The 26,140-nt window shown below is 48.9% G+C and overlaps 2 protein-coding genes across 2 annotated transcripts in view; one reads left to right on the forward strand and one right to left on the reverse strand.

The window, feature by feature from the left end:
* MSMP (microseminoprotein, prostate associated) overlaps nt 1-24,480 on the forward strand; it is a 49,732-nt gene extending 25,252 nt beyond the window's left edge. Inside the window, exon 3 of the mRNA XM_066602182.1 lies at nt 24,012-24,480. Within this exon, the coding sequence (XP_066458279.1) occupies nt 24,012-24,201 (190 nt within the window). The 3' untranslated portion in view covers nt 24,202-24,480. The remainder of the gene's footprint in view (nt 1-24,011) is intronic.
* An 812-nt stretch (nt 24,481-25,292) lies between these two features.
* Nucleotides 25,293-26,140, reverse strand: part of RGP1 (RGP1 homolog, RAB6A GEF complex partner 1) — a 39,510-nt gene continuing 38,662 nt past the window's right edge. Inside the window, 1 exon segment of the mRNA XM_066602184.1 lies at nt 25,293-25,949. Coding sequence (XP_066458281.1) covers nt 25,726-25,949 — 224 coding nt within the window. The 3' untranslated portion in view covers nt 25,293-25,725.

Consider the following 26,140-nt stretch of genomic DNA (forward strand, 5'->3'; position numbering starts at 1 on the left):
ACTGGAGGCCCAGAGACTAAGGCTGCACTACTGACACGTTATATCCACTGAGGCCCAGATACTGGGGCTGCCCTACTAACACATTACATGCACTGAGGTCCAGAGACTGGGGCTGCATGACTGACACATTACATAGACTGAGGCTGCAGTATTAACACATTACATCCATTGCACTAGAGGCCCAGAGACTGAGGCTACACTATTGACACGTCTCATCAACTGAGGCCCAGGGACTGCTCTAAAGAATGGGGCTAAGGCTGCACTACTGACACATCATATCTACTGCACTAGAAGTCCAGAGACAGAGGCTGCACTACTCACACATCACTTCCACTGAGTCCCAGAGACTGAGGATTGCACTACTGACACGTCATATCCACTAGTGCCCAGAGACTGAGGCTGCACTATTGACATGTCACATCCACTGAGGTCCAGAAACAGAGGCTGCACTACTGACACGTCACATCCACTGCATTAGAGCCCCGAGTCTGAGGCTGCCTTACTGACACGTCACATCCACTGCATTAGATGCCCAGAGACTGCGGCTTCACTAGTGACACGTCATATCCACTGCAGGCCCAGAAATAGAGGCTGCATTACTGACACGTCACATCCACTACATTAGAGGCCCGGAGACTGAGGCTGCACTACTGACACGTCACATCCACTGCATTAGAGGCCCAGATTCTGGGGCTGCACTAGTGACACGTCACATCCACTGAGGCCCAGAAACAGAGGCTGCACTACATTCATGTCACATCCACTGCATTAGAGGTTCAGAGGCTGAGGCTGCACTACTGACACGTCACATCCACTGCATTAGAGGCCCAGAGACTGGGACTGCACTAGTGACACGTCACATCCACTGCGGCCAAGAAACAGAGGCTGCACTACTGACACGTCACATCCACTGAGGGCCATAGACTGAGGTTGCACTTCTAACATGTCACATCCATTGCACTACAGGCCCAGAGACTGAGGCTGCACTACTGAAATGTCATATCCACTACACTACAGGCCCAGAAACAGAGGCTGCACTACTGACACGTCACATTTACTGAGGCCATGAGAATGAGGTTGCACCACTGACATGTCACATACACTGAGGCCCAGAGACTGAGGCTGCACTACTGACACATCACATCCACTGCGGCTCAGAGACTAAGGCTACACTACTGACACATTACATTCATTGCACTAGAGGCCCAGAGACTGAGGCTGCACTACTGACATGTCATATCTACTGCGGCTGAGAAACAGAGGCTGCACTAATGACACGTCACATCCACTGAGGGCCATAGACTAAGGTTGCACTTCTAACATGTCACATCCATTGCACTACAGGCCCAGAGACTGAGCCTGCACTACTGAAATGTCATATCCACTACACTAGAGGCCCAGAAACAGAGGCTGCACTACTGACACGTCACATTCACTGAGGCCATGAGACTGATGTTGCACCACTGACATGTCACATACACTGAGGCCCAGAGACTGAGGCTGCACGACTGACACATCACATCCACTGCGGCCCAGAGACTAAGGCTGCACTACTGACACATCACATCCACTGCGGCCCAGAGACTAAGGCTGCACTACTGACACATTACATCCACTGAGGTCCAGAGACTGAGGCTGCACTACTGACACATTACATCCATTGCACTAGAGGCCCAGAGACAGAGGCTACACTACTGACATGTCACATCCACTGAACTAGAGACACAAAAACTAAGGCTGCACTACTGACACGTCACATCCACTGCATTAGAGGCCCAGAGACTGAAGCTGCACTACTGACACGTCACATCCACTGCATTAGAGGACCAGAGACTGAGGCTGCACTACTGACATGTCATATCCACTGCGGCCCAGAGACAGAGGCTGCACTACTGACATGTCACATCCACTAATGCCCAGAGACTGAGGCTACACTACTATAATGTCACATCTACTGCACTATAAGCCCAGAGACTGAGGCTGCACTATTGACATGTCACATCCACTGAGGCCCAGAAACAGAGGCTGCACTACTGACATGTCACATCCACTGCGGCCCAAAGAATGAGGCTGCAATCCTGACATGCCACATGCACTGAGGCTGCACTACTGACACGTGACATCAACTGCCCTATAGGCCCAGAGATTTAGGCTTTATTAATGACACGTCACAACCACTGAGGCCCTGAGACTGAGGCTGCACTACTGACATGTCATATCCACTGCGGTTGAGAAACAGAGGCTGCACTACTGACTCGTCACATCCACTGAGGGCCATAGACTAAGGTTGCACTTCTAACATGTCACATCCATTGCACTACAGGCCCAGAGACTAAGCCTGCACTACTGAAATGTCATATCCACTACACTAGAGGCCCAGAAACAGAGGCTGCACTACTGACACGTCACATTCACTGAGGCCATGAGACTGAGGTTGCACCACTGACATGTCACATACACTGAGGCCCAGAGACTGAGGCTGCACTACTGTCACATCACATCCACTGTGGCCCAGAGACTAAGGCTGCACTACTGACACATTGCATTCATTGCACTAGAGTCCCAGAGACTGAGGCTGCACTACTGACACATTACATCCACTGAGGTCCAGAGACTGAGGCTGCACTACTGACACATTACATCCATTGCACTAGAGGCCCAGAGAATGAGGATGCACTACTGACATGTCACATCCACTGCGGCCCAGAAACAGGGGCTGCACTACTGACACATCACATCCACTGAGGGCCAAAGACTTAGGTTGCACTTCTGACATGTCACATACATTTCACTAGAGGCCCAGAGACTGAGGCTGTACTACTGACATGTCACAAACACTGCACTGGAGGCCCATAGACTGAGGTTGCACTACTGACAAGTCACATCCACTGCACTGGAGGCCGAGACTGAGGCTGCACTACTGAAATGTCATATGCGCTACACTACTAACACATCACATCCACTGAGGCCCAGAGGCTGAGACACACCACTGACATGTCACATACACTGATCTACTGACACATCACATCCACTGCAGCTCAGAGACTAAGGCTGCACTACTGACACGTCACATCCAATGAGGCCCAGAGACTGGAGATTCACTATTAACACATTACATCCACTGAGGTCCAGGGACTTAGGCTGCACTACTGACACGTCACATCCACTGAGGTCCAGAGACTGAGGCTGCACTACTGACATGTCACATCCACTGCGGTCCAGAAACTGAGGCTGTGCAACAGACATGTAACATCCACTGAGGCTGCACTACTGACACATCACATCGAAAGAGACCCAGAGACAAAGGCTGCACTACTGCGCTAGTGAAACATCACATCCATTGAGGCCCATAGACTGAGACTACACTACTGACATGTCATATTTACTGCACTAGAGGCCCAGAGACTGAGGCTGCACTACTGACACACCACATCCACTGCACTAGAGACCCATAGACTGAGGCTGCACTACTGACACATCACATCCACTTCAGTGGAGGCCCAGAAACTGACGATGCACTACTGAAATGTCACATCCACTACACTAGAGGCCCAGAAACTGCGGCTGCACTACTGACACTTCACATTCACTGAGGCCCAGAGATTGAGGCTGCACTACTGACATGTCACATCCACTGCGGCCCAAAGACTGAGGCTGCACTACTGACACATTACATCCATTGCACTAGAGGCCCAGAGACTGAGGCTACACTACTGACACGTCTCATCAACTGAGGCCCAGAGACTGAAGCTGCACTACTGACATGCCAAATCCACTGAGGCTGCACTACTGACATGTCACATCCACTGCCCTAGAGGCCCAGCCATTGAGGCTTCATTAATGACACATCACATCCACTGAGGTCCAGAGACTGAGGCTGCACTACTGACATATCACATCCTTTGCACTAGAGGCCCCGAGACCGAAGGCTGCACTTTCAAAATGTCACATCCACTGAGGCCCAGAGACTTAGGCTGCACTACTAATAGCTCACATCCACTGCACTAGAGGAACAGAGATTGAGGCTGCACTACTGACATGTCACATCCACTGTGGCCCAGAGACTGAGGTTGCACTACTGACACATCACATCCGTTGAGGCCCAGAGACTGAGGCCGCACTACCCGCATGTCACATCCACTGAGGCCCAGAGACTGCACTACTGACACATCACATCCAGTGAGGACCGGAGACTGAGGGTGCAATACTGACGTATCACATCCACTGAGGCCTAGGGTCTGAGGTTGCACTACTGAAAAGTCACATCCACTGAGGCCCGGAGACTAAGGCTTCACTACTGACATGTCACATCCACTGTACTAGAGGCCCAGAGACTGTGGCTGCACTACTGACATGTCATATCCACTGCATTAGAGGCGCAGAAACTGAGGCTGCACTACTGACAAGTCACATCCACTTAGGCCGCACTACTGACACATCACATCCACTGCACTAGAGACCCAGAGATGAAGGCTGCACTACTGGCACATCACATCCACTGAGGCTCAGAGACTGAGGCTGCACTACTGACACATCACATCCACTGAGGCTCAGAATCTGAGGTTGCACTACTGACATGTCACATCCACTTAGGGCCAGAGACTGAGGCTGCACTCCTGACACATTACATCCACTGAGGCCCAGAGACTGTGGCTGCACTTCTGACATGTCACATTCACTGAGGCCCAGAGACTTAGGCTGCACTACTGACACGTAACATCCACTCAGGCCCGGAAACTGAGGCTGCACTACTGAAATGTCATATCCACTGCACTAGAGGCCCAGAAACTGAGGCTGCACTACTGACATGTCACATTCACTGAAGCTGCACTACTGACACGTCACATCCACTGCACTAGAGACCCAGAGAAGAAGGCTGCACTACTGACACATCACATCCACTGAGGCTCAGAATCTGAGGTTGCACTACTGACATGTCACATCCACTTAGGGCCAGAGACTGAGGCTGCACTACTGACATGTCACATCCACTGAGGCCCAGAGACTGAGGCTACACTTCTGACTTGTCACATCCACTGAGGCTGCACTACTGACGCTGCACTTCTGACATGTCACATCCACTGAGGCTGCACTACTGACGCGTCACATCCACTAAGGGCCAGAGACTGAGGCTGCACTACTGACACGTCACATCTACTGAGGCTCAAAAGAATTAGGCTGCGGTACTGACATGTCACATCCACTGCATTAGAGGCCCAGAGACTGAGGCTGCACTACTGACATGTCACATCCACTGAGGCCCAGAGACTGAGGCTGCACTACTGACACGTCACATCTACGGAGACCCAGAGACTGAGGCTGCACTACTGACCTGTCAAATACACTGCATTAGAGGCCCAGAGACTGATGCTGCACTACTGACATGTCACTTCCACTGAGGCCTAGAGACTGAGGCTGCACTACTGACATGTCATATGCACTGCACTAGAGGCCCGGAAACAGAGACTACTGACATGTCCCATCCACTGTGGCTGCATTACTGACACGTCACTTCCACTGAGCCTGCACTACTGACACGTAACATCCACTCAAGCCCGGAGACTAATGCTGCACTACTGACAAGTGTCTTCTACTGAGGTCTAATAGAATGAGGCTGCACTACTGACACGTCACATCAACTGCGACCAAGAGACTGAGGCTGCACTACTGACATGTCACATCCACTGAGGCTCAGAGTGTGCGGCTGCAGTACTGAGCTGTCACATCCACTGGAACAGAGGCCCAGCGACCGAGGCTGCACTACTAACATGTCACATCCACTGAAGCCCAGAGACTGAGGCTGCACTACTGACATGTCATATGCACTGCACTAGTGGACCAGAAACTGAGGCTACACTACTGACATGGCACATCCACTGCACTAGACCCAAAGACTGAGGCTGCACTCCTGACATGTCACATCCACTGCAACAGAGGCCCAGAGAATGAGGCTGCACTACTGACATGTCTCATCCACTGTGGCCCAGAGACTGAGGCTGCACTACTGACATGTCACATCCACTGGGGCCAAGAGACTGAGGGTACACTACTGACATGTCACATTCACTGCTCCCGAGATTGAAACTGCACTACTGACATGTCACATCCAGTTAGACCCAGAGACTGAGGCTGCACTACTGACATGTCACATCCACTGAGGCCCAGATACTGAGGCTGCACTACTGACACGTCACATCCACTGAGGCTGCACTACTGACACGTCACGTCCATTGCCCCCCAGAGACAGAGGCTGCACTACATACATGTCACATCCATTGAGGCCCTGAGACTGAGACTGCACTATTGACATGTCACATCCACTGCGGCCAAAAGACTGAAGCTGCACTACAGACACGTCACATCCACTGAGGCCCAGAGTGTTGGGCTGCAGTACTGACACATCACACCCACTGCAACAGAGGCCCAGAGACTGAGGCTGCACTACTGACACGTCACATCCACTGCGACCAAGAGACCGAGGCTGCACTACTGACATGTCAGATCCACTGAGGCCCAGAGTGTGCCGCTGCACTACTGACACTTCACATGCACTGCCCTAGAGGCCCAGAGATTGAAGCTGCACTACTGACATGTCACATCCACTGAGGCCCAGAGTGTGCGGCTGCAGTACTGAGCTGTCACATCCACTGGAACAGAGGCCCAGAGACCGAGGCTGCACTACTAACATGTCACATCCACTGAAGCCCAGAGACTGAGGCTGCACTACTGACATGTCATATGCACTGCACTAGTGGACCAGAAACTGAGGCTACACTACTGACATGTCACATGCACTGAGGCTGCACTACTGACATGGCACATCCACTGCACTAGACCCAAAGACTGAGGCTGCACTCCTGACATGTCCCATCCACTGAGGCCCAGAGACTGAGGGTACACTACTGACATGTCACATTCACTGCTCCCGAGATTGAAGCTGCACTACTGACATGTCACATCCAGTTAGGCCCAGAGACTGAGGCTGCACTACTGACATGTCACATCCACTGAGGCCCAGATACTGAGGCTGCACTACTGACACGTCACATCCACAGAGGCTGCACTACTGACACGTCACGTCCATTGCCCCCCGGAGACAGAGGCTGCACTACATACATGTCACATCCATTGATGCCCTGAGACTGAGGCTGCACTACTGACATGTCACATCAACTGTGGCCAAAAGACTGAAGCTGCACTACTGACACGTCACATCCACTGAGGCCCAGAGTGTTGGGCTGCAGTACTGACCCGTCACATCCACTGCAACAGAGGCCCAGAGACCGAGGCTGCACTACTGACATGTCCCATCCACTGTGGCTGCATTACTGACACGTCACTTCCACTGAGCCTGCACTACTGACACGTAACATCCACTCAAGCCCGGAGACTAATGCTGCACTACTGACAAGTGTCTTCTACTGAGGTCTAATAGAATGAGGCTGCACTACTGACACGTCACATCAACTGCGACCAAGAGACTGAGGCTGCACTACTGACATGTCACATCCACTGAGGCTCAGAGTGTGCGGCTGCAGTACTGAGCTGTCACATCCACTGGAACAGAGGCCCAGCGACCGAGGCTGCACTACTAACATGTCACATCCACTGAAGCCCAGAGACTGAGGCTGCACTACTGACATGTCATATGCACTGCACTAGTGGACCAGAAACTGAGGCTACACTACTGACATGTCACATCCACTGAGGCTGCACCACTGACATGGCACATCCACTGCACTAGACCCAAAGACTGAGGCTGCACTCCTGACATGTCACATCCACTGCAACAGAGGCCCAGAGAATGAGGCTGCACTACTGACATGTCTCATCCACTGTGGCCCAGAGACTGAGGCTGCACTACTGACATGTCACATCCACTGGGGCCAAGAGACTGAGGGTACACTACTGACATGTCACATTCACTGCTCCTGAGATTGAAACTGCACTACTGACATGTCACATCCAGTTAGACCCAGAGACTGAGGCTGCACTACTGACATGTCACATCCACTGAGGCCCAGATACTGAGGCTGCACTACTGACACGTCACATCCACTGAGGCTGCACTACTGACACGTCACGTCCATTGCCCCCCAGAGACAGAGGCTGCACTACATACATGTCACATCCATTGAGGCCCTGAGACTGAGACTGCACTATTGACATGTCACATCCACTGCGGCCAAAAGACTGAAGCTGCACTACAGACACGTCACATCCACTGAGGCCCAGAGTGCTGGGCTGCAGTACTGACACATCACACCCACTGCAATAGAGGCCCAGAGACTGAGGCTGCACTACTGACACGTCACATCCACTGCGACCAAGAGACCGAGGCTGCACTACTGACATGTCAGATCTACTGAGGCCCAGAGTGTGCCGCTGCACTACTGACACTTCACATGCACTGCCCTAGAGGCCCAGAGATTGAAGCTGCACTACTGACATGTCACATCCACTGAGGCCCAGAGTGTGCGGCTGCAGTACTGAGCTGTCACATCCACTGGAACAGAGGCCCAGAGACCGAGGCTGCACTACTAACATGTCACATCCACTGAAGCCCAGAGACTGAGGCTGCACTACTGACATGTCATATGCACTGCACTAGTGGACCAGAAACTGAGGCTACACTACTGACATGTCACATGCACTGAGGCTGCACTACTGACATGGCACATCCACTGCACTAGACCCAAAGACTGAGGCTGCACTCCTGACATGTCACATCCACTGCAACAGAGGCCCAGAGAACGAGGCTGCACTACTGACATGTCCCATCCACTGAGGCCCAGAGACTGAGGGTACACTACTGACATGTCACATTCACTGCTCCCGAGATTGAAGCTGCACTACTGACATGTCACATCCAGTTAGGCCCAGAGACTGAGGCTGCACTACTGACATGTCACATCCACTGAGGCCCAGATACTGAGGCTGCACTACTGACACGTCACATCCACAGAGGCTGCACTACTGACACGTCACGTCCATTGCCCCCCGGAGACAGAGGCCGCACTACATACATGTCACATCCATTGATGCCCTGAGACTGAGGCTGCACTACTGACATGTCACATCAACTGTGGCCAAAAGACTGAAGCTGCACTACTGACACGTCACATCCACTGAGGCCCAGAGTGTTGGGCTGCAGTACTGACCCGTCACATCCACTGCAACAGAGGCCCAGAGACCGAGGCTGCACTACTGACATGTCCCATCCACTGTGGCTGCATTACTGACATGTCACATCCACTGAGGCCCAGAGACTGAGGGTACACTACTGACATGTCACATTCACTGCTCCCGAGATTGAAGCTGCACTACTGACATGTCACATCCAGTTAGGCCCAGAGACAGAGGCTGCACTACTGATATGTCACATTATAGAGTTGTCGCTTTATTATTTTTAATGAGGTGATCCCTTTTTTATGGAGGAGATTCTTTTATTATAGAGGTGAAACCTTTATTTTAGAAGGTATCTCTTTATTATAGAGCCTTACTTTTATTATAGAGGTGATCCCTTTTGTTATAGAGATGGTCACTAAATTATGAAGCCATTCCTTTATTAGAGGTGAACCCTTAATTATACAAGGGATTCCTTTATTGTGGAGCCGTGCCTTTATTATAGAGGGTATCTTTTTATTATAAAGGGTGACCCCTTCATTATGGAGAACCTTTTTTTTAGAGGTGATCCCAATATTATAGAGCTGTAGGTTTATCATACAGGGGATCCCTATATCATAAAAGTGATCCCCTTATTATAGAGATGATCCCTTTTCTTATAGAGCCATCCATTTATTATAGATGGGATCACTTTATTATAGAGCCGATCCTTTTATTGTAGAGGTGATCTCTTTCGATCTCAGACAGTTAGTATCACTATAATCATGTGCTGTTTGCTAACTGTCTGAGATGGTTAATTGGTAATCCCTAAGCATTCCTGAGTTTAGTTAAAGGGGTTGTCCCGCGGCAGCAAGTGGGTCTATACACTTCTGTATGGCCATATTAATGCACTTTGTAATGTACATTTTGCATTAATTATGAGCCATACAGAAGTTATTCACTTACCTGCTCCGTTGCTAGCGTCCCCGTCGCCATGGATCCGTCTATTTTCAGCGTCTTATCGCCCGATTAGACGCGCTTGCGCAGATGGGTCTTTTCCCTTCTGGTCGGTCCGGGCACTAGCGGCGTTCTGGCTCCGCCCCCTTCTACGCGTCATCGCGTAGCCCCGCCCCATCACGTGTGCCGATTCCAGCCAATCAGGAGGCTGGAATCAGCAATGGACCGCACAGAGCCCACGGTGCAGCATGGGAGAAGACCGGCGGTGCATCGTGGGTGAAGATCCTGGCGGCCATCTTGGAGAAGGAAGAAGTAGGAAGAAGGAAGAAGTCGCAGAGCGGGGATTCGGGTAAGTAATATATTTTTTTTTATTTTAACACATCCCTTGGGTTTGTCCTGCGCCGAACGGGGGGGCCTATGCAAAAAAAAAAAAAACCCCGTTTCGGCGCGAGACAACCCCTTTAAATATTCACATTTAGAAATGCAATGGTCTGGCCTTACCTTGGACCAGCAGGAATAAGCCCCTTCCATTCTTCTTGCAGTCCTGGCTCCACTTGTCGGTTTAGTTTAGAATTAGCATGTGGAAACCAAATGATCCTACTGAAGCTTCTCACAGTGTTGTGGCTCCGGGATGCAAATTAGGGGAAAATCTTTTAATAAGGATTATTGGCCATGTGATGGTCCTAGCCCAATATGAATTGCATTTTCAGAATCGGGCGGGCCAGCTGAATAAACACATCTAAACTCATTGGGGTGGGGGCTCCAGAACAGCCCCAAGCAGCATATCTGCATACCTGCTTAGAATTACCTGTGTTGATCCCTGATATCTCTAATTAGACCACCCATACTAATATCTATTGAATCATTCGTATTGAGCTAGATCATGTGATAATCGTTTAGGATCTTACGATGGTGCCATCATATATTTGGGATCTGTAGTGATATGTTTAGAACATTGGGGGGCATACCGATAATTTAAAGTCTATTACCTATTCTGACTTATATTGAATCACTGCAGGATTTAGATCATGTAATCGGTCACGGACTACCCGATATGTTTATTACATGTATCGATCCCCGTTTCGGGGTGATAGATTTATATTTATATAAGAACCATTGGGTTTTAAGGGAAGAATAGGCTATTATTTAAAAAGGATTTATATACTAAAAGCTGCTCCCACGGACTAGAAATAGGATGTGGAGGAAGAACGCTCCGGGGGAGTAAATGGAGTTTTTATGAATGACCTAGTCCCATTGATGAAACGGGTGAGGTGTAAGATCACGTGAGGAGGATGTGACGTCTGCACACGTGATGCCAAGATGGCTCCGGTAGCGGCGTGGGGCAATGTGAGTAGCATTGTTTAATGTTTTATTGTATACTAGCGTACCCGTCGCGCGTTGCTGCGAAGACAGACATACATACATACATTCGTTTTTATATATCTAGATGACGGCAGCAGCGACCACTGAGGTTTTGTAGGCCGCTGCTTCCCCCTTGCGGGCTGAATAAAATAGCCGTTGTGTGGAACATCCAATTTATCCGGCTGCTGTGGCTTCTTGGGAAGATAGCCTAGTACATGTTTGCCCACTTCCAACTCCAATGGAGACTGACTGTAAATGGCTGGCGTGCTCTAGTATTTATGGTTCCAAGCTGTACGTGTCATTGCATACAGTCTATCTATCTATCTATCTATCTATCTATCTATCTATCTATCTATCTATCTATCTATCTATCTATCAGGGTTATTGCATACAGTCTATCTATCTATCTATCTATCAGGGTTATTGCATACAGTCTATCTATCTATCTATCTATCTATCTATCAGGGTTATTGCATACAGTCTATCTATCTATCTATCTATCTATCTATCTATCTATCAGGGTTATTGCATACAGTCTATCTATCTATCTATCTGTCTGGGTTATTGCATACAGTCTATCTATCTATCTATCTATCTATCTATCTATCAGGGTTATTGCATACAGTCTATCTATCTATCTATCTATCTATCTATCTATCTATCTATCTATCTATCAGGGTTATTGCATACAGTCTATCTATCTATCTATCAGGGTTATTGCATACAGTCTATCTATCTATCTATCTATCTATCTATCTATCAGGGTTATTGCATACAGTCTATCTATCTATCTATCTATCTATCTATCTATCTATCTATCTATCTATCTATCATCTATCTATCTATCAGGGTTATTGCATACAGTCTATCTATCTATCTATCTATCTATCTATCTATCTATCTATCTATCTATCTATCTATCAGGGTTATTGCATACAGTCTATCTATCTATCTATCTATGACATCAGGAAATGAGAGAATTAAATTCCGTACATAAAATTTGGATGCTAATTCTTTTGCGCTTAGAATTGAATAATCGAGTTGGGATGAGACATAAGGCCTTGCCCATAAGCATTCCCCAACCTCCAAGAACTGAACCTACCTACCTGAATGAGATTTTGTAGGCCGCTGCTTCCCCCTTGCGGGCTGAATAAAATAGCCATTGGGTGGAACATCCAATTTATCCAGCTACTGTGGCTTCTTAGGAAGATATCCTAGTACTTGTTTACCCACTTCCAACTCCAATGGTAATTGGCTGGCGTGCTCTAGTGGTTCCAAGCTGTACGTGTCATAATAGCGTACCCGTCGCGCGTTGCTGCGAAGACTCTCCAAATCTAGCCCACACACTTGCAGCGATTGTCCTTGTGCTCTGTTGATGGTCATTGCAAAAGCGAGTCGCACCGGAAACGGTAAACGTTTGAATTCAAATGGCATATCTGTTGGGATGATTGGAATCCGTGGCAACAGAACATCTTCCCCTTGAATTTCCCATTCAGAATTGTAGCTTCGGTGACATTGTTCATCATCTTTTTCACTGAAAGTCTTGTACCGTTGCAAAGTCTGGTGGATGGATGTTTCGGAGAAGAATGATAGGCACGCCTATTTTCAATGTTAAAATATGCGGTGGCATACCTGGAAAATCGAGTGAATTCAAGAATTCCATTGGGTAATTGACAGCTTCATCTTGATTCATCACAGTATCGATGGACTTATATGTTGTCGCTTCGCCTGGTATTCCGTTTTGAATGCTGAAATTGATGGCACTGACATCGTTGTTGGTAGCTGCTAATATAGCACATGCGCTGAGCCACTGATGATTTTGGTAATTCCGCGCAATATTTGGGAACACCTTTTGGATCAATTCGTCTTTGGTTGATGTCATCTTTCCAAAGTTTGTTGGCAATGTGATACATTGTGTAGATCTGTCGATAGGCATTTTCCCATTTCCAATATCCAGCAATTGTTTTGCGAAGCGTTCGGCGGATGCATCATTTTGTAGTTGAACACGCATATTGGTTTTCAAAGTCAATTTCTTTACATGTCGCCATAGAACTGACAGCCTTAATGACATCACAATGCAGCTTTATAGAACATGTTGGGGCATGTTCAAGGGCGTCCGATGTTGATGACATCAGTGATGACATCACAATAGCAGGTGGCTTACTTATTCGATCTACGTGGGGGGGGGGCGTAACTTTCGGCGAAGCTCGCGCGCCATTTATCGTAGGATATTTGTACTATGCCTATAATCTTCCCAGGAGTGTACTTAACAACTTCCCAAAGTTTCATGGCGATCGGATGAATGGTGTAGTAGCGCATAAAGGACAAACAGACACGCACGCAGACACGCACGCACGCACGCACGCACGCAGACAGACATACATTCAATTTTATATATATAGATAAAGGTCAGTATCTGTTAGGTTGTGATCTGCTTGAAGAGGGCAACTGTTTGCTGAAACGCGTTACATCGAGACAATAAAGGAAACTGCTTCAGGCTAATAAGTCATTTGTAAACCTTTGGGGATCCGTGAGCGCGGGATTTTTTTCCATTTTCCTCTGCCTACTGAACTACAGTCCCAAGGAGGGCTGTGTCCCTTAGACGACTCTCCGGTTATCCGGATCTGGAACCCAGGGTGGTTATTTAGGAGATCGTGGATATCGGGTGCCAGTGGGTCCCCAGGTGTGAGAGTCCCACTAAGCACCGGGTGAGTTGACATAATATTCACCTGTGATTAATTGTCTTGACAGTATAAGGCGCTGAAACCAAAAATTTGTTAAGATCGTTTTTGTATATTTTTGTATATACATATATGAACATTTAGCACTACTAGTCTTTTCTAGAATAAATCTGCAATTTATTAGTCAAACCTTGTCTGTTTTAAAACGAACCATAACTCCGAAGATTGTGTTAATAATCCCTCGTCCAGGTTCCAGTTTACCTGTGAAACAAAAGCTGGTGGTGGCAGCAAGTGGGTGCGTACATTGCACAGTGCTGGAGGCTTTAGACCAGATCAGGTGGTGATTTGAGCTTTCGCTTCATATGCGTCCATAAGCCTGGGAAAGCTGGATACAAATCCGCCTGTATTCTAAAGACTCCGTGCTTGTAATCCTGCTAGAGTGATCAATCGAGGCTCAGCCTTGACAAGTCGTCGTAGCAGGGAGAGAGCTTGGATTAGTCGGCCCTTGACAAATTGGTGATAGAGGTGGGATTAATCAGGCCACTCTTGCTCTCTCCCTGGGAGAGGTGATTCCTTTATTGTACAGGAGATCTCTTTATTATAAGAGTTGCCCCTTTATTATAGAGGTGATCCCTTTATTTTTAGGGGTGATCCCTTTATTTTTAAGGGGATCCCTTCATTATTGGGGCAGTGCCTTTGTTTTAAGGGGCATCTCTTTACTATAGAGGTGATCCCTCTTTGTTATAGATGCCAACTCTTTATTTTAGAGGGGATCCCTTTATTTTAGTGGCCGTGCCTTTATTATAGAGGAGATGCCTTTACGATAGCAGCAATGTCTTGATTGTCTAATAGGTAAGATTATATTACAAGCTTTCAGAGTTTGCAAGAAACTTGCATTTTATCAGTAGTAGCCAAACACGGAGAACAGCAGTAGTCCTTGGTATTCATGAGCTGCAGCTAGCCCCACCCCACAGCCGCTGATTGATAGCTATCTGTTACTGTGCCTTGAGAGTCAGCTCTCAATTAGTGACTGGAGGGCGGGGCTAACTTTAGCTGACGAATATGGAGGACTAGCTCTAGGCATCCTTTCCTATAAAATGCAAGTTTCTCCCAAACTCCTGCACAGAAACATATTGCCTTGTGGCGCTCTCAGAGAAGGAGAAAAGTTGTGGATAGATTCTAGATTCTTTTTCATTAAATTTTCCCCATGTACGTTTCTCTCAGTTTTGCTCTTCCTCCCAGGAAGACGGTGTAGTCTGTGGACAGCATGGTGTGAAGTGGGAGAAGGGGAGTAGACTGATGTACCAATTGGAGAACTCCCAATCCACATGCAACAACCTCCCAACTATCCATGACCTCTTCACCACCACTTTAACCTGCTTGCCCTCACCGAAACCTGGGTGCAGCAGTCTGATTCTACCTCCCCCACTGCATAGTCCAATGATGGCCTGCAATTTTCCCCCACCCCCATATCGGACACCATCCAGCTTGCTCACTTCGATCCGCTAACACACTCAGACTAAACATCCCTCTAATATGAACCTCACATGCTCACCTACAGGACTTCACCAGAGCAGCACCCATCCTCTGGAACGCTCTACCCCAAGGCATCCGGACAATTCCCGATGCACGAAATTTCAGATGTGCCTTAAAAACGCACCTCTTCGGGGAGGCATTGCAAATCCCCTGACCTAATCCCCTGCCCCCCCTATGGCTCCCCACTCCTTCCACCATGCCTATCACATATGACCTCTACCCCTGCACCTCCTTACCACCCCACCCCATTTGCCTTCTAATAACTGATTTCCACATGAATTCCCCTACACCCTGTGTTGCCCATGCCTCTCCCCCCCTTGTACCACCTGTACCAACCCCACCCCATTTGTTTTAAACTGACTGTAATTGTATGGTTTGCATTTATCCCATGCTTAAAAACGCTGCGGAATACATTGGCACTATACAAAACAGTATTATTGTTGTGTCCGGGCTGTGGAGGCCAGTGGGCTATGATTGCCAGTAGTGTATTGGGACCACCCATTGGACTCCTTGGCTCAGATTGGGCAGAGGTCCGGATGATAAGGTATATTATGTGAACTATGTGTCACCTGTTTGGCTCCTCCTACTTTGTGGCATGCAGCCTGCAGATTGGACTGCATTTTGGTGTTACAAGTTCCTTATAACGCGCCTGATAGAGGGGCCCATGTATTTTTTTAACCAAAAGATGCACTTTTTAGCAAGAAAAAAATCTTACTAAAAAGTGTGTGTGTCTTTTGGTCTGATGTCAGCACGGTCCATAGGCCCAGAGCCCCCCTTACAGAATCAGTAACCATGCTTTTATACTGTAACTCAACAACAGGACCACCAGGAAGTACGTACTTGTCTGCCTATAACTCCAGCCTGGCTGCCACCAGACACTGTGACCTCTGATCCCTATGGCCAGTGTCTGCACTGCATATGGATGTGCAGTATCCCAGATGGCGAGAGGGTGAGGCGTCAGAGTCTCTGATAAGGAGCAGTGGCCCTACTAGAGCTAAGGACTGAGGTAAAGGACTTTCTGGTGGGGTTGCTACCCAGCCAGAGGTCAACAATTACTGCTGGGGCATTATCATCATTAGGGGCCACTACTACTACTGGGACTGCTGGTGGCCAATATTACTATTGGTGCCACAGATAACTGTTGAGGCAGCTGCGGCTATCACAGTCCACTTGAAACTAAACCCTTAGCTTCTTTTAATTAGTTTGAAATACTTTCTGCTTTTTTTCTGTTGTCTAAACCATAGTTCGTTGTCGGGAAGATTTACACCAGCAAGAAAATCACGCACATAAATAACAAAAATATGACCCTATTGGGACGATTGCCCTGCTTGCAGGCAGGACTCATGGGGTAGTTGTCTTGTTAAATTGGGACCCACAAGACAAGGACCCTTGTCGCAGGCTCATGGGCTTAAGTACTGTAGCAATTCCATCTGTTTATGTGTGCAGGTATTTTAGGTAAATGTTTGTGTGAGTTTTTCAGTCTTCCTCTGATTGTGGTGTAAGTTTAAAGTTTGGTTCTCCATTTCTGCTTTGCCTGAGTCTTCTTAAAGTTAAGTACTATGGTTAATATCCTTCGCCTTTTTTTGTGGTTTTGTTCTATCTCGCGTAGGGTCCGCTAGCGACCCAGGTCCTCGGTTAGGTTCATCTTCTCAGGGTGGGTTATCTGCACTTTGGCAGATCCCTGCCCCGGGTAGGTTCTTTATGGGCATTGTTTTCCTTGTGGCAGTTTTCTTTATAGTTTTACCAGAGTTTGGTGAGCAGTTATTTCAGGTTTACGGATTTGTGCATCCTGCTGCGACATGACAGGGTGTATTTACATGGGGAGTTTTACATCCGCAGCAATGCTGCACAATGGAGAAATGCAGAATGTTCAATTTTGGTGAGTCTTGCATGAGAATAGACCATGCAGATCTTCTGTCTCCCACACATCACATGAATAGAGAGTCTGTGTGTTGTGCAATGCGAATCGCAATCGAGAATTTCAGGTGAAGCTTGCTGTTGCCTGTGTGAATACACGCTTATAGTCCGAAAAATAAAGCAATTTTTTTGGTTAGCCATTAAAGGGATCACTGTTAGAATAAAGGGATCACCTCTACAATACTTTGTGTTTTTTATTTGACAGTCTCCGGCTGGCGTGCTCCTATTGCTGCACATCATATAAAATAAAAAGTGGAGTAGTAGACAGTTGGCTTTACTTTAAGAGGAGGAACAAAAATGTAGCATTAACCATTTAGGAATCCTGGCCATTTCCTCCTCATCCTCCATTGTGACACATTTAGAAGTAATCTATTATTAACCCCTGAAGTCCAGAACTGCCTACATACACAGACACTGGACTTCATAGCTGGAGATGGTTTCTACTGCAGCTGCCTTCGGATGCTCCTAGTTTTTGGCTCTGTCTTCAGTATGTAAGTTGAGGCCAGGCAACTGGAGAATTGAAATATATGCTGTATGTATACGGTGAAGCACCCCATTATCATGTGGACTGGAACTCAGCAAAATGTTTCACTCCACATTCTTCAGAATGCATTCTACTCCACTGGCACCATACATGGCCATAAGACCACCTCACCATGTGACATATGATATCGTGCTGAGGCTCTGGAGCCCATCCTCCCCTTCTCCTTACTCTTCCCATCATGCTGGTATATGTTCATCTTGTTCCAGAACTTGGCACTTTCTTTTAAAGTTTGCTCTGCCATTTCCGCTCTTGGTTGTATCCAACGGTCGGTGTCTAGAGATAAAACCTCCGGCTGTCCTTTCATGAAGACAAGTCCTCATTATTGACAGTAAGTTCGCACCCTACTCAAGGAAAGACTAGAAGCAATGGGATGAAACTGAAAAGGGAGGAGACACAAATTAGATATGAGACAGGGGGATCAATGAGTGGCACAGGTTGCCACGGGAGGTGGGGAGTTTTCCTTCAATGGAAGTCTTCAGCGGCTGGACAGACATCTGTCTGGGATGATTTAGTGATCCTGCACTGAGCAGGGAGTTGGATCGGATGACCCCGGAGGACCCAATTACCTCAGAGATCCCTTCCAACTCTACCAGTCTATGATTCTCTATAGTATGATTAGTCATCCAGTTCAGTTTCCATCAACCTTTTTGTTAAGAGTACTTACATACGGAATTTATTTTCTTGTCCAATTTTCGCGCATAGGCTTTCTTTTTTTTTTTTTTAACTCGGACAAACAGTCAAGTTTTTTTTGAGTTTGCAGCTTGTCCTATTCTTGTCTGTTTTTTGTTGAGAAATGGCACAGGTCAATGTGGTCTCCTGCCCCTCGGACAGCCCCCAGCTGGGATGGTTGTGTGCTGTCTGATCCAAGTTGCATCCGAGAATCTCAGGTGTGCCTTTTCTTTTCAGTCGGTGTGCATATACCCAAAAAGTGGACAAGATTGTAGATTTTGCACCCCCTGAAAATCTCCCTAATCTCCGATAGATTAGTATCTTCAGCCTCATAATGATGGTCACCTTCACACCATGATGGTGTTGATTCCTCCCACATATTAAGAGCTCCTACGAACAGCGACCAAAACAGATTCAACTCTGAAGTCTTCTCCAGAAGTTCTATCCCCTCAGTACTCCATAATAGCAATGTGATAAGTGACCGCAGCAGACTGTGAAACATAAGAAAATGAAACATCCGGGATATGCTTGGTAAAGGAGCGGCCGCTAGCTCCAATATGCATTTCAAATCTAACCTTTTAGACCCTGCCTTCTTCTCTTTTCACCATTGTACATGTTCTTTTATACACTTAACCATTGAGACCAACCCTGTCCCTTGAGAACTGTTTCTTTGGGGGGAGGAGGGGGGGGGGGGCGGGGGAAGGGGGGAGTCTCAAGGTGTAAAACCTCCTATATGAGTAAGTGCTCTCCTAGCAGACACCTGGGAGCACTTTACCCTGCGAGTACCTGATCACTTTTCTACCAACTTACTGGATATAAGATGTGATACGGGCAGGCATGGAGGCTCTAGTACCCTGTTGTACCGCCTCTAGCTTGGATACAAGATGTGATACAGGTGGACATGGAGGCTCTAGTACCCTGTTGTATCGCCTCTAGCTTGGATACAAGATGTGATACGGGCAGGCATGGAGGCTCTAGTACCCTGTTGTATCGCCTCTAGCTTGGATACAAGATGTGATACGGGTGGGCATGGAGGCTCTAGTACCCTGTTGTATCGCCTCTAGCTTGGATACAAGATGTGATACGGGTGGGCATGGAGGCTCTAGTACCCTGTTGTATCGCCTCTAGCTTGGATACAAGATGTGATAGGGGCAGGCATAGAGGCTCTAGTACCCTGTTGTACCGCCTCTAGCTTAGATACAAGACCTGATGTGTAGATAATGTAAACTCGTAACTGTGGAAGTTGGCCTCCCAGATGGTCCTATACATGTTCTATTGCAGATAAATCTGGGACTCGGGCAGGCTATGGCAGTGGCTAGTGGTCAACAAGCTCAATACAAGTGAAATTAGAAGTCACTAATTGAGCTTCTGAGAGCCCTTTATAGGCCAAGGGGAACTACTTTTAGACCTTCAGGTGACAAGACCATTCATCTATTCGCACAACTATCATTATTTACACACAGGGGGCCTGTCCGGGCTCTGAAGACTTCCATTGAAGGAGACCCCCCCACCTCCCGTGGCAACCTGTTCCACTCATTGATCCCCCTCACTGTCTAATATCTACTCTGTGTCTCCTCCCTTTCAGTTTTATCCCATTGCTTCTAGTCTTTCCTTGTGCAGATGAGAATATGGCTGATCCCTCTGCACTGTGACAGCCCTTCAGATATTTGTAGACCGCTATTAAGTCTCCTCTCAGCCTTCTCTTCTGCTAAACATTCCCAGATCCTTTACCCGTTCCTCATAGGACATGATTTGCAGATCGCTCACCATCTTGGTAGCTCTTCTCTGAACTTGCTCCAGTTTGTCTATGTCTTTTATAAAGTGGGGTGCCCAGACCTGGACCCAGTATTCCAGATGAGGTCTGACTAAGGAAGAGTAGAGGGGGGTAATGACCTCATGTGGTATGAGATACTTTGTCAAATGCTTTACTAAATGTTCCTGATGAACCCAGTCGGTGATTCTGTCAGAGCAGGAAATTAGATTAGTCTGGCATGACTTGTTTGTCACAAACCCATGGTGGCTCTGGTTAATTACTCCATTTTCCTCCACATACTTGCATACACGCTGTTTAATAATCTGTTCAGAGGTCTTCCTCGTGTAGAACTCAGGAAGTCACAGAGGCAGTAGTCTATTTTCAAAATAGCGGGCCTTCACAGGATAGACTAGATTAATTAAAACTAAATTTTATTAGAGTCGCTAAAATCTAACACACATGGGGCACACCAAACAAAAGAGTAAGCCCTTCAGGACTATGTGATACGGGTATTTACCCCTATACGGGGATATCTATCGAATAGAGCACAAATCTTATGTCTCTCTACAAGTCCTCCATCATAACATAGACCTATCCAGTGATGTTATGTTCTCCTCTAAATATCGATCAAAAGGAGTGCGAGATGGAGGTTGGAACAGCGGACCTGAATTATTTTACATCAGTCCCTTGATTCATAGTAGAAAATAGCCAAGTGCAAAAAGACGGGGTATGTGTGCCAGACAGGGGCGCCTAATTCATGACAACAATGTCTCTGCTTTTTTGTATCTAACTTCAACGCGTTTCCCGCTGATGATGCAGATCATCAGGAAGTAAAAATAACCCCTTTTACTTGGGTTTGATGGGATTTTACAAAAATTATTTTTTTCAAGAATAGAGGCTCCTGGCCAATCCGCACATTTATAACCTTGTGCGTCAGTTCACTTAGTCTTGTAACTGTTAAGTGTTAAAATAATTCAGGTCCGCTGTTCCAACCTCCATCTCGCACTCCTTTTGATCGATATTTAGAGGAGAACATAACATCACTGGATAGGTCTATGTTATGATGGAGGACTTGTAGAGAGATATAAGATCTGTGCTCTATTCGATAGATATCCCCGTATAGGGGTAAATACCCTTATCACATAGTCCTGAAGGGCTTACTCTTTTGTTTGTTTGGTGTGCCCCATGTGCGTTATATTTTAGCGACTCTAATAAAATGTAATTTAAATTAATCTAGTCTATCCTGTGAAGGTCAGCGTAGAAGTCAGGCTCACAGGCCTCTAGTTTCCTGGATCCAACTTCTTCCCTTTTTTGAAGATCGGGACAACATTTGTCCTTTTCCAATCTTCTGGGACTTCTCCTGTTCTCCAGGAATTGTCACGGATTCCAATGAGTGGTTCAGCAATTACCTCCACTGCTCTCTTCAGCATCCTAGGATGTAATTCATCTGGACCTTAAGACTTGGGACATCTCCTTATTCCATTGCCATCCAATGGGAGGATGGATGAGAAGACCACCTGAGCTCCTAGTTCCTTCACCTTCTTTCCAAGGTCTTCAGAGTCTCTGCAGATAGTTGCAAGGTCCTTTTTTGCAGTGTCATTTGTCCCTGCATGTATTAGTAGGAATGGGTGGTGTTCTGTAGGACTGAAGAGTCTTGACAGCCTATCTGACACATCTGTAATTTTGTGAACCTGGAAGACAGCAGCCCTCTCGTGAGGTGTCAGGTCTGCAGACAGCGGCCTCTGTTCCTCTCAGTAGGGTATCCCCCACAACCACCACTCTCTTCTTCTTCACAACAGCACTTCTTTTTCTCCATCCAAGACGATTCTGTGTGCTTACTGCACCGTTCTTTGTGGGTAGAGTCATTTCTTGCTGTACCTCTTTCTCCTCTGCTCTTTGTGGGTAGAGTCATTTCTTGCTGGACCTCTTTCTCCTCTGCTTTGTGGGTAGAGTCATTTCTTGCCGTACCTCTTTCTCCTCTCCTCTGGTCTTTGTGGGTAGAGTAATTTCTTGCTGTACCTCTTTCTCCTCTGCTCTGTTCTTTGTGGGTAGAGTCATTTCTCGCTGTACTTCTTTCTGCTCTGTTCTTTGTTGTCGTCAGTCATTTCTCGCTGTACCTCTTTCTCCTCCCCTCTGTTCTTTGTGGATAGAGTCATTTCTCGCTGCACCTCTTTCTCCTCTGTTCTTTGTGGGTAGAGTCATTTCTTGCTGTACCTCTTTCTCCTCTCCTCTGTTCTTTGTGGGTAGAGTCATTTCTCGCTGTACCTCTTTCTCCTCTCCTCTGTTCTTTGTTGCCGTTAGTCATTTCTCGCTGTACCTCTTTCTCCTCCCCTCTGTTCTTTGTGGGTAGAGTCATTTCTTGTTGTACCTCTTTCTCCTTCTGCTCAGGAACCAGTACCAGACCCCCCTGCATGAGAACCTAGTACCTGTTCCCAAGCAGTAGGGGTGCTGGCTGACTCCTGATCCTCCTGTTTCTTGGGGCCACATGCTTCCATTACTCGGCTTCTGCAGGTACGCTGGACATTTCGTTTCCTTCAATATTTTGAAGACTTTCTTCTACTCTGTCAAGGAAATCCTCACCTTCCTTAATGAGTTACAATGTAGCTATTCTCTCCTGAAGACTCTGCACCTTTTCCCCCAGTAGAGACACAAGCTCACATTTCTGGCAGGGCAAGTATGGCTTTTCCTCTGGTCGGTCTGTAAACATATAGCATTCACTGCAGCTTACCACATGGCTGCTCTCCTTTTCCATGTTGTCAGTTGATGTCCACTTCCAAACCTCTAAAAGCACAAGAATTGTAGTGAAGATATATAACCTATAAGATACTACTAAGTGTACAACCTGTCGGCACGTGGTCTGGCAATGTCCTCCGAGCAACTAGACCTGACTAATCCCAGCAATCTTCCCGCTCAGTGTGACTCTTCTCTCTTCCCAGAATGCACAGAGAATATGCAAATGATCTTCCTGCAGCTCCAATCTCTGGTCTGCCTGAGATGGAATTGCATGTAGAGTCTTTCAGCAAGAAGAAAACCCTGTTAGGGGTTGAATTGGGTTTTGACAAGGAGTGTATACAAAGGTTGCACTGCAAGCAACACATGTAAACAGAACTATGAAGTTACAGACCCAACCGACAAGGCTGCACTACTGAGTTATAGGGGGCTGCACTACTGAGAAAGGTCTAACAGAAGGCAGATCTGAGTCACAACAGGAGGTCTCGTGTAGTGGAAGATGCACACAATGTGACGTCTCAGCAGTTAGTGGCATAGGGTGTTGGTGGTACGTGGCCCTTGGTTCTACGGTATATGATACCATCCTAGGGCCAATATTGATGTAGCGGCGTGATTTGGTTTGGGAGAGAACTCAGCCCGCTGGAGGGGAAATGGCGCTGTGTGCAGAGTGTCGGGGCAATCTGCCACGGTCCTAGTAGTGATGGCCGGAGACAGAAGTCAACTGATCCTGTATTTTAATATTATGGTTTCCTTCCAGAACGCAGCATCCCATTGACTTTCCATCGTGGTGTGAAGTTCGTTATGACCCTCAAACATGTCAAATTACTGTGGTGAAAAAAGCCAATCCTAAGCTGCCATGTGTGCACAGTGCAGACTACGAATGGGGATCGGCTGGAACGCCAGAACCATCCGCACCGACCATCTATCCGACACACCTGGGCAGCTAGAGGAGCCCGGGACCCCTGCACAAAGCTACATGGACTGCCCTAATGGACAGCGTGATCACTACTCCGACAGCATCTGCCTTCTTCTTCCAAAAACCACTTGTGTCCAGAGCGCCCGCTGTGAACCTCATCCCATCGGTGGAGGAACCGGCACCATGGACACACAGCCAGGCCGACTATGGTGCATGACCACTGAGAGCCCCGCGCATCGCCTCCACCCCGCAGGCGTTATCTCCCGCTGTGCTGCCAAATAAACCTCTTTCCATCCTACAACAGCGTGGTGTCCTGTGTGCCGATAGCCGGAGGGCGCAACAAGGGCGGGTGCGCAGACAGCCGGAGGGGGGCGACAAGGGCGGGCGCGCAGACAGCCGGAGGGGGGCGACAAGGACGGGCGCGCAGACAGCCGGAGGGGGCAGACAAGGACGGGCGCGCAGACAGCCGGAGGGGGCAGACAAGGACGGGCGCGCAGACAACCGGAGGGGGGCGACAAGGACAGGCGCGCAGACAGCCGGAGGGGGCAGACAAGGACGGGCGCGCAGACAGCCGGAGGGGGCAGACAAGGACGGGCGCGCAGACAACCGGAGGGGGGCGACAAGGGCGGGCGCGCAGACAGCCGGAGGGGGGCGACAAGGGCGGGCGCGCAGACAGCCGGAGGGGGAAGACAAGGACGGGCGCGCAGACAGCCGGAGGGGGAAGACAAGGACGGGCGCGCAGACAGCCGGAGGGGGAAGACAAGGACGGGCGCGCAGACAGCCGGAGGGGGAAGACAAGGACGGGCGCGCAGACAGCCGGAGGGGGAAGACAAGGACGGGCGCGCAGACAGCCGGAGGGGGAAGACAAGGACGGGCGCGCAGACAGCCGGAGGGGGGCGACAAGGACGGGCGCGCAGACAGCCGGAGGGGGAAGACAAGGGCGGGCGCGCAGACAGCCGGAGGGGGAAGACAAGGGCGGGCGTGCAGACAGCCGGAGGGGGGCGACAAGGGCGGGCGCGCAGACAGCCGGGGGTGGGGGGGGCAGACAAGGACGGGCGCGCAGACAGCCAGAGGGGGAAGACAAGGGCGGGCGCGCAGACAGCCGGGGGGGGGGGGGGGGGCAGACAAGAACGGGCGCGCAGACAGCCGGAGGGGGGAGACAAGGGCGGGCGCGCAGACAGCCGGAGGGGGGAGACAAGGGCGGGCGCGCAGACAGCCGGAGGGGGGAGACAAGGGCGGGCGCGCAGACAGCCGGAGGGGGGAGACAAGGGCGGGCGCGCAGACAGCCGGAGGGGGGAGACAAGGGCGGGCGCGCAGACAGCCGGAGGGGGGAGACAAGGGCGGGCGCGCAGACAGCCGGAGGGGGGAGACAAGGGCGGGCACGCAGACAGCCGGAGAGGGAAGACAGGGGCGGGCATGCAGACAACCGGAGGGGGGCGACCAGGGCGGGCACCAACGTCAGCATAAGCTCAAGAGAGACCCCATCTACATATCTCCTGCGGCTCTCTTCCACATCACTGATACAATGAGGTCCCAAGAACACACGCCGGCCAGGTCAGATACAGATGGAGTGTGATGAGGAGACGGGAGACACATATGAGGCCAGGAGTGGGTTGGTGGGTAGCACTCTGATAGGCAGGTCCCAGCTGAACGTGTCCACGTCAATGTGCTCGGCCCCCGTCCACGTGATGATCTCCGCTTGGTTCTCCGGCACAGTGGGGGCTTCCACAGGCTCACGGGCGGTCACAAACTCAAAGTGAAGACGCCATTTGAGGGAAACTGAAAAGTAGGAAGAGGTCAGGAGTCATCGGGGGGGTTATTCAGGCTGGTGTATCTGCACCCCATATTACATGCCCCAGGGATCTGCATTGCGGTATTGAGACCTGAGGTTTTCACAAGCGTACTTACGTGCAGTGTGGCCTATGTTGGTCTGTATTACGGACTGAGACCGTCCATTGCAGTACAGGGGA

Source organism: Eleutherodactylus coqui, chromosome 5 (genome assembly GCF_035609145.1).
Source record: "Eleutherodactylus coqui strain aEleCoq1 chromosome 5, aEleCoq1.hap1, whole genome shotgun sequence".
Lineage (NCBI taxonomy): Eukaryota > Metazoa > Chordata > Amphibia > Anura > Eleutherodactylidae > Eleutherodactylus > Eleutherodactylus coqui.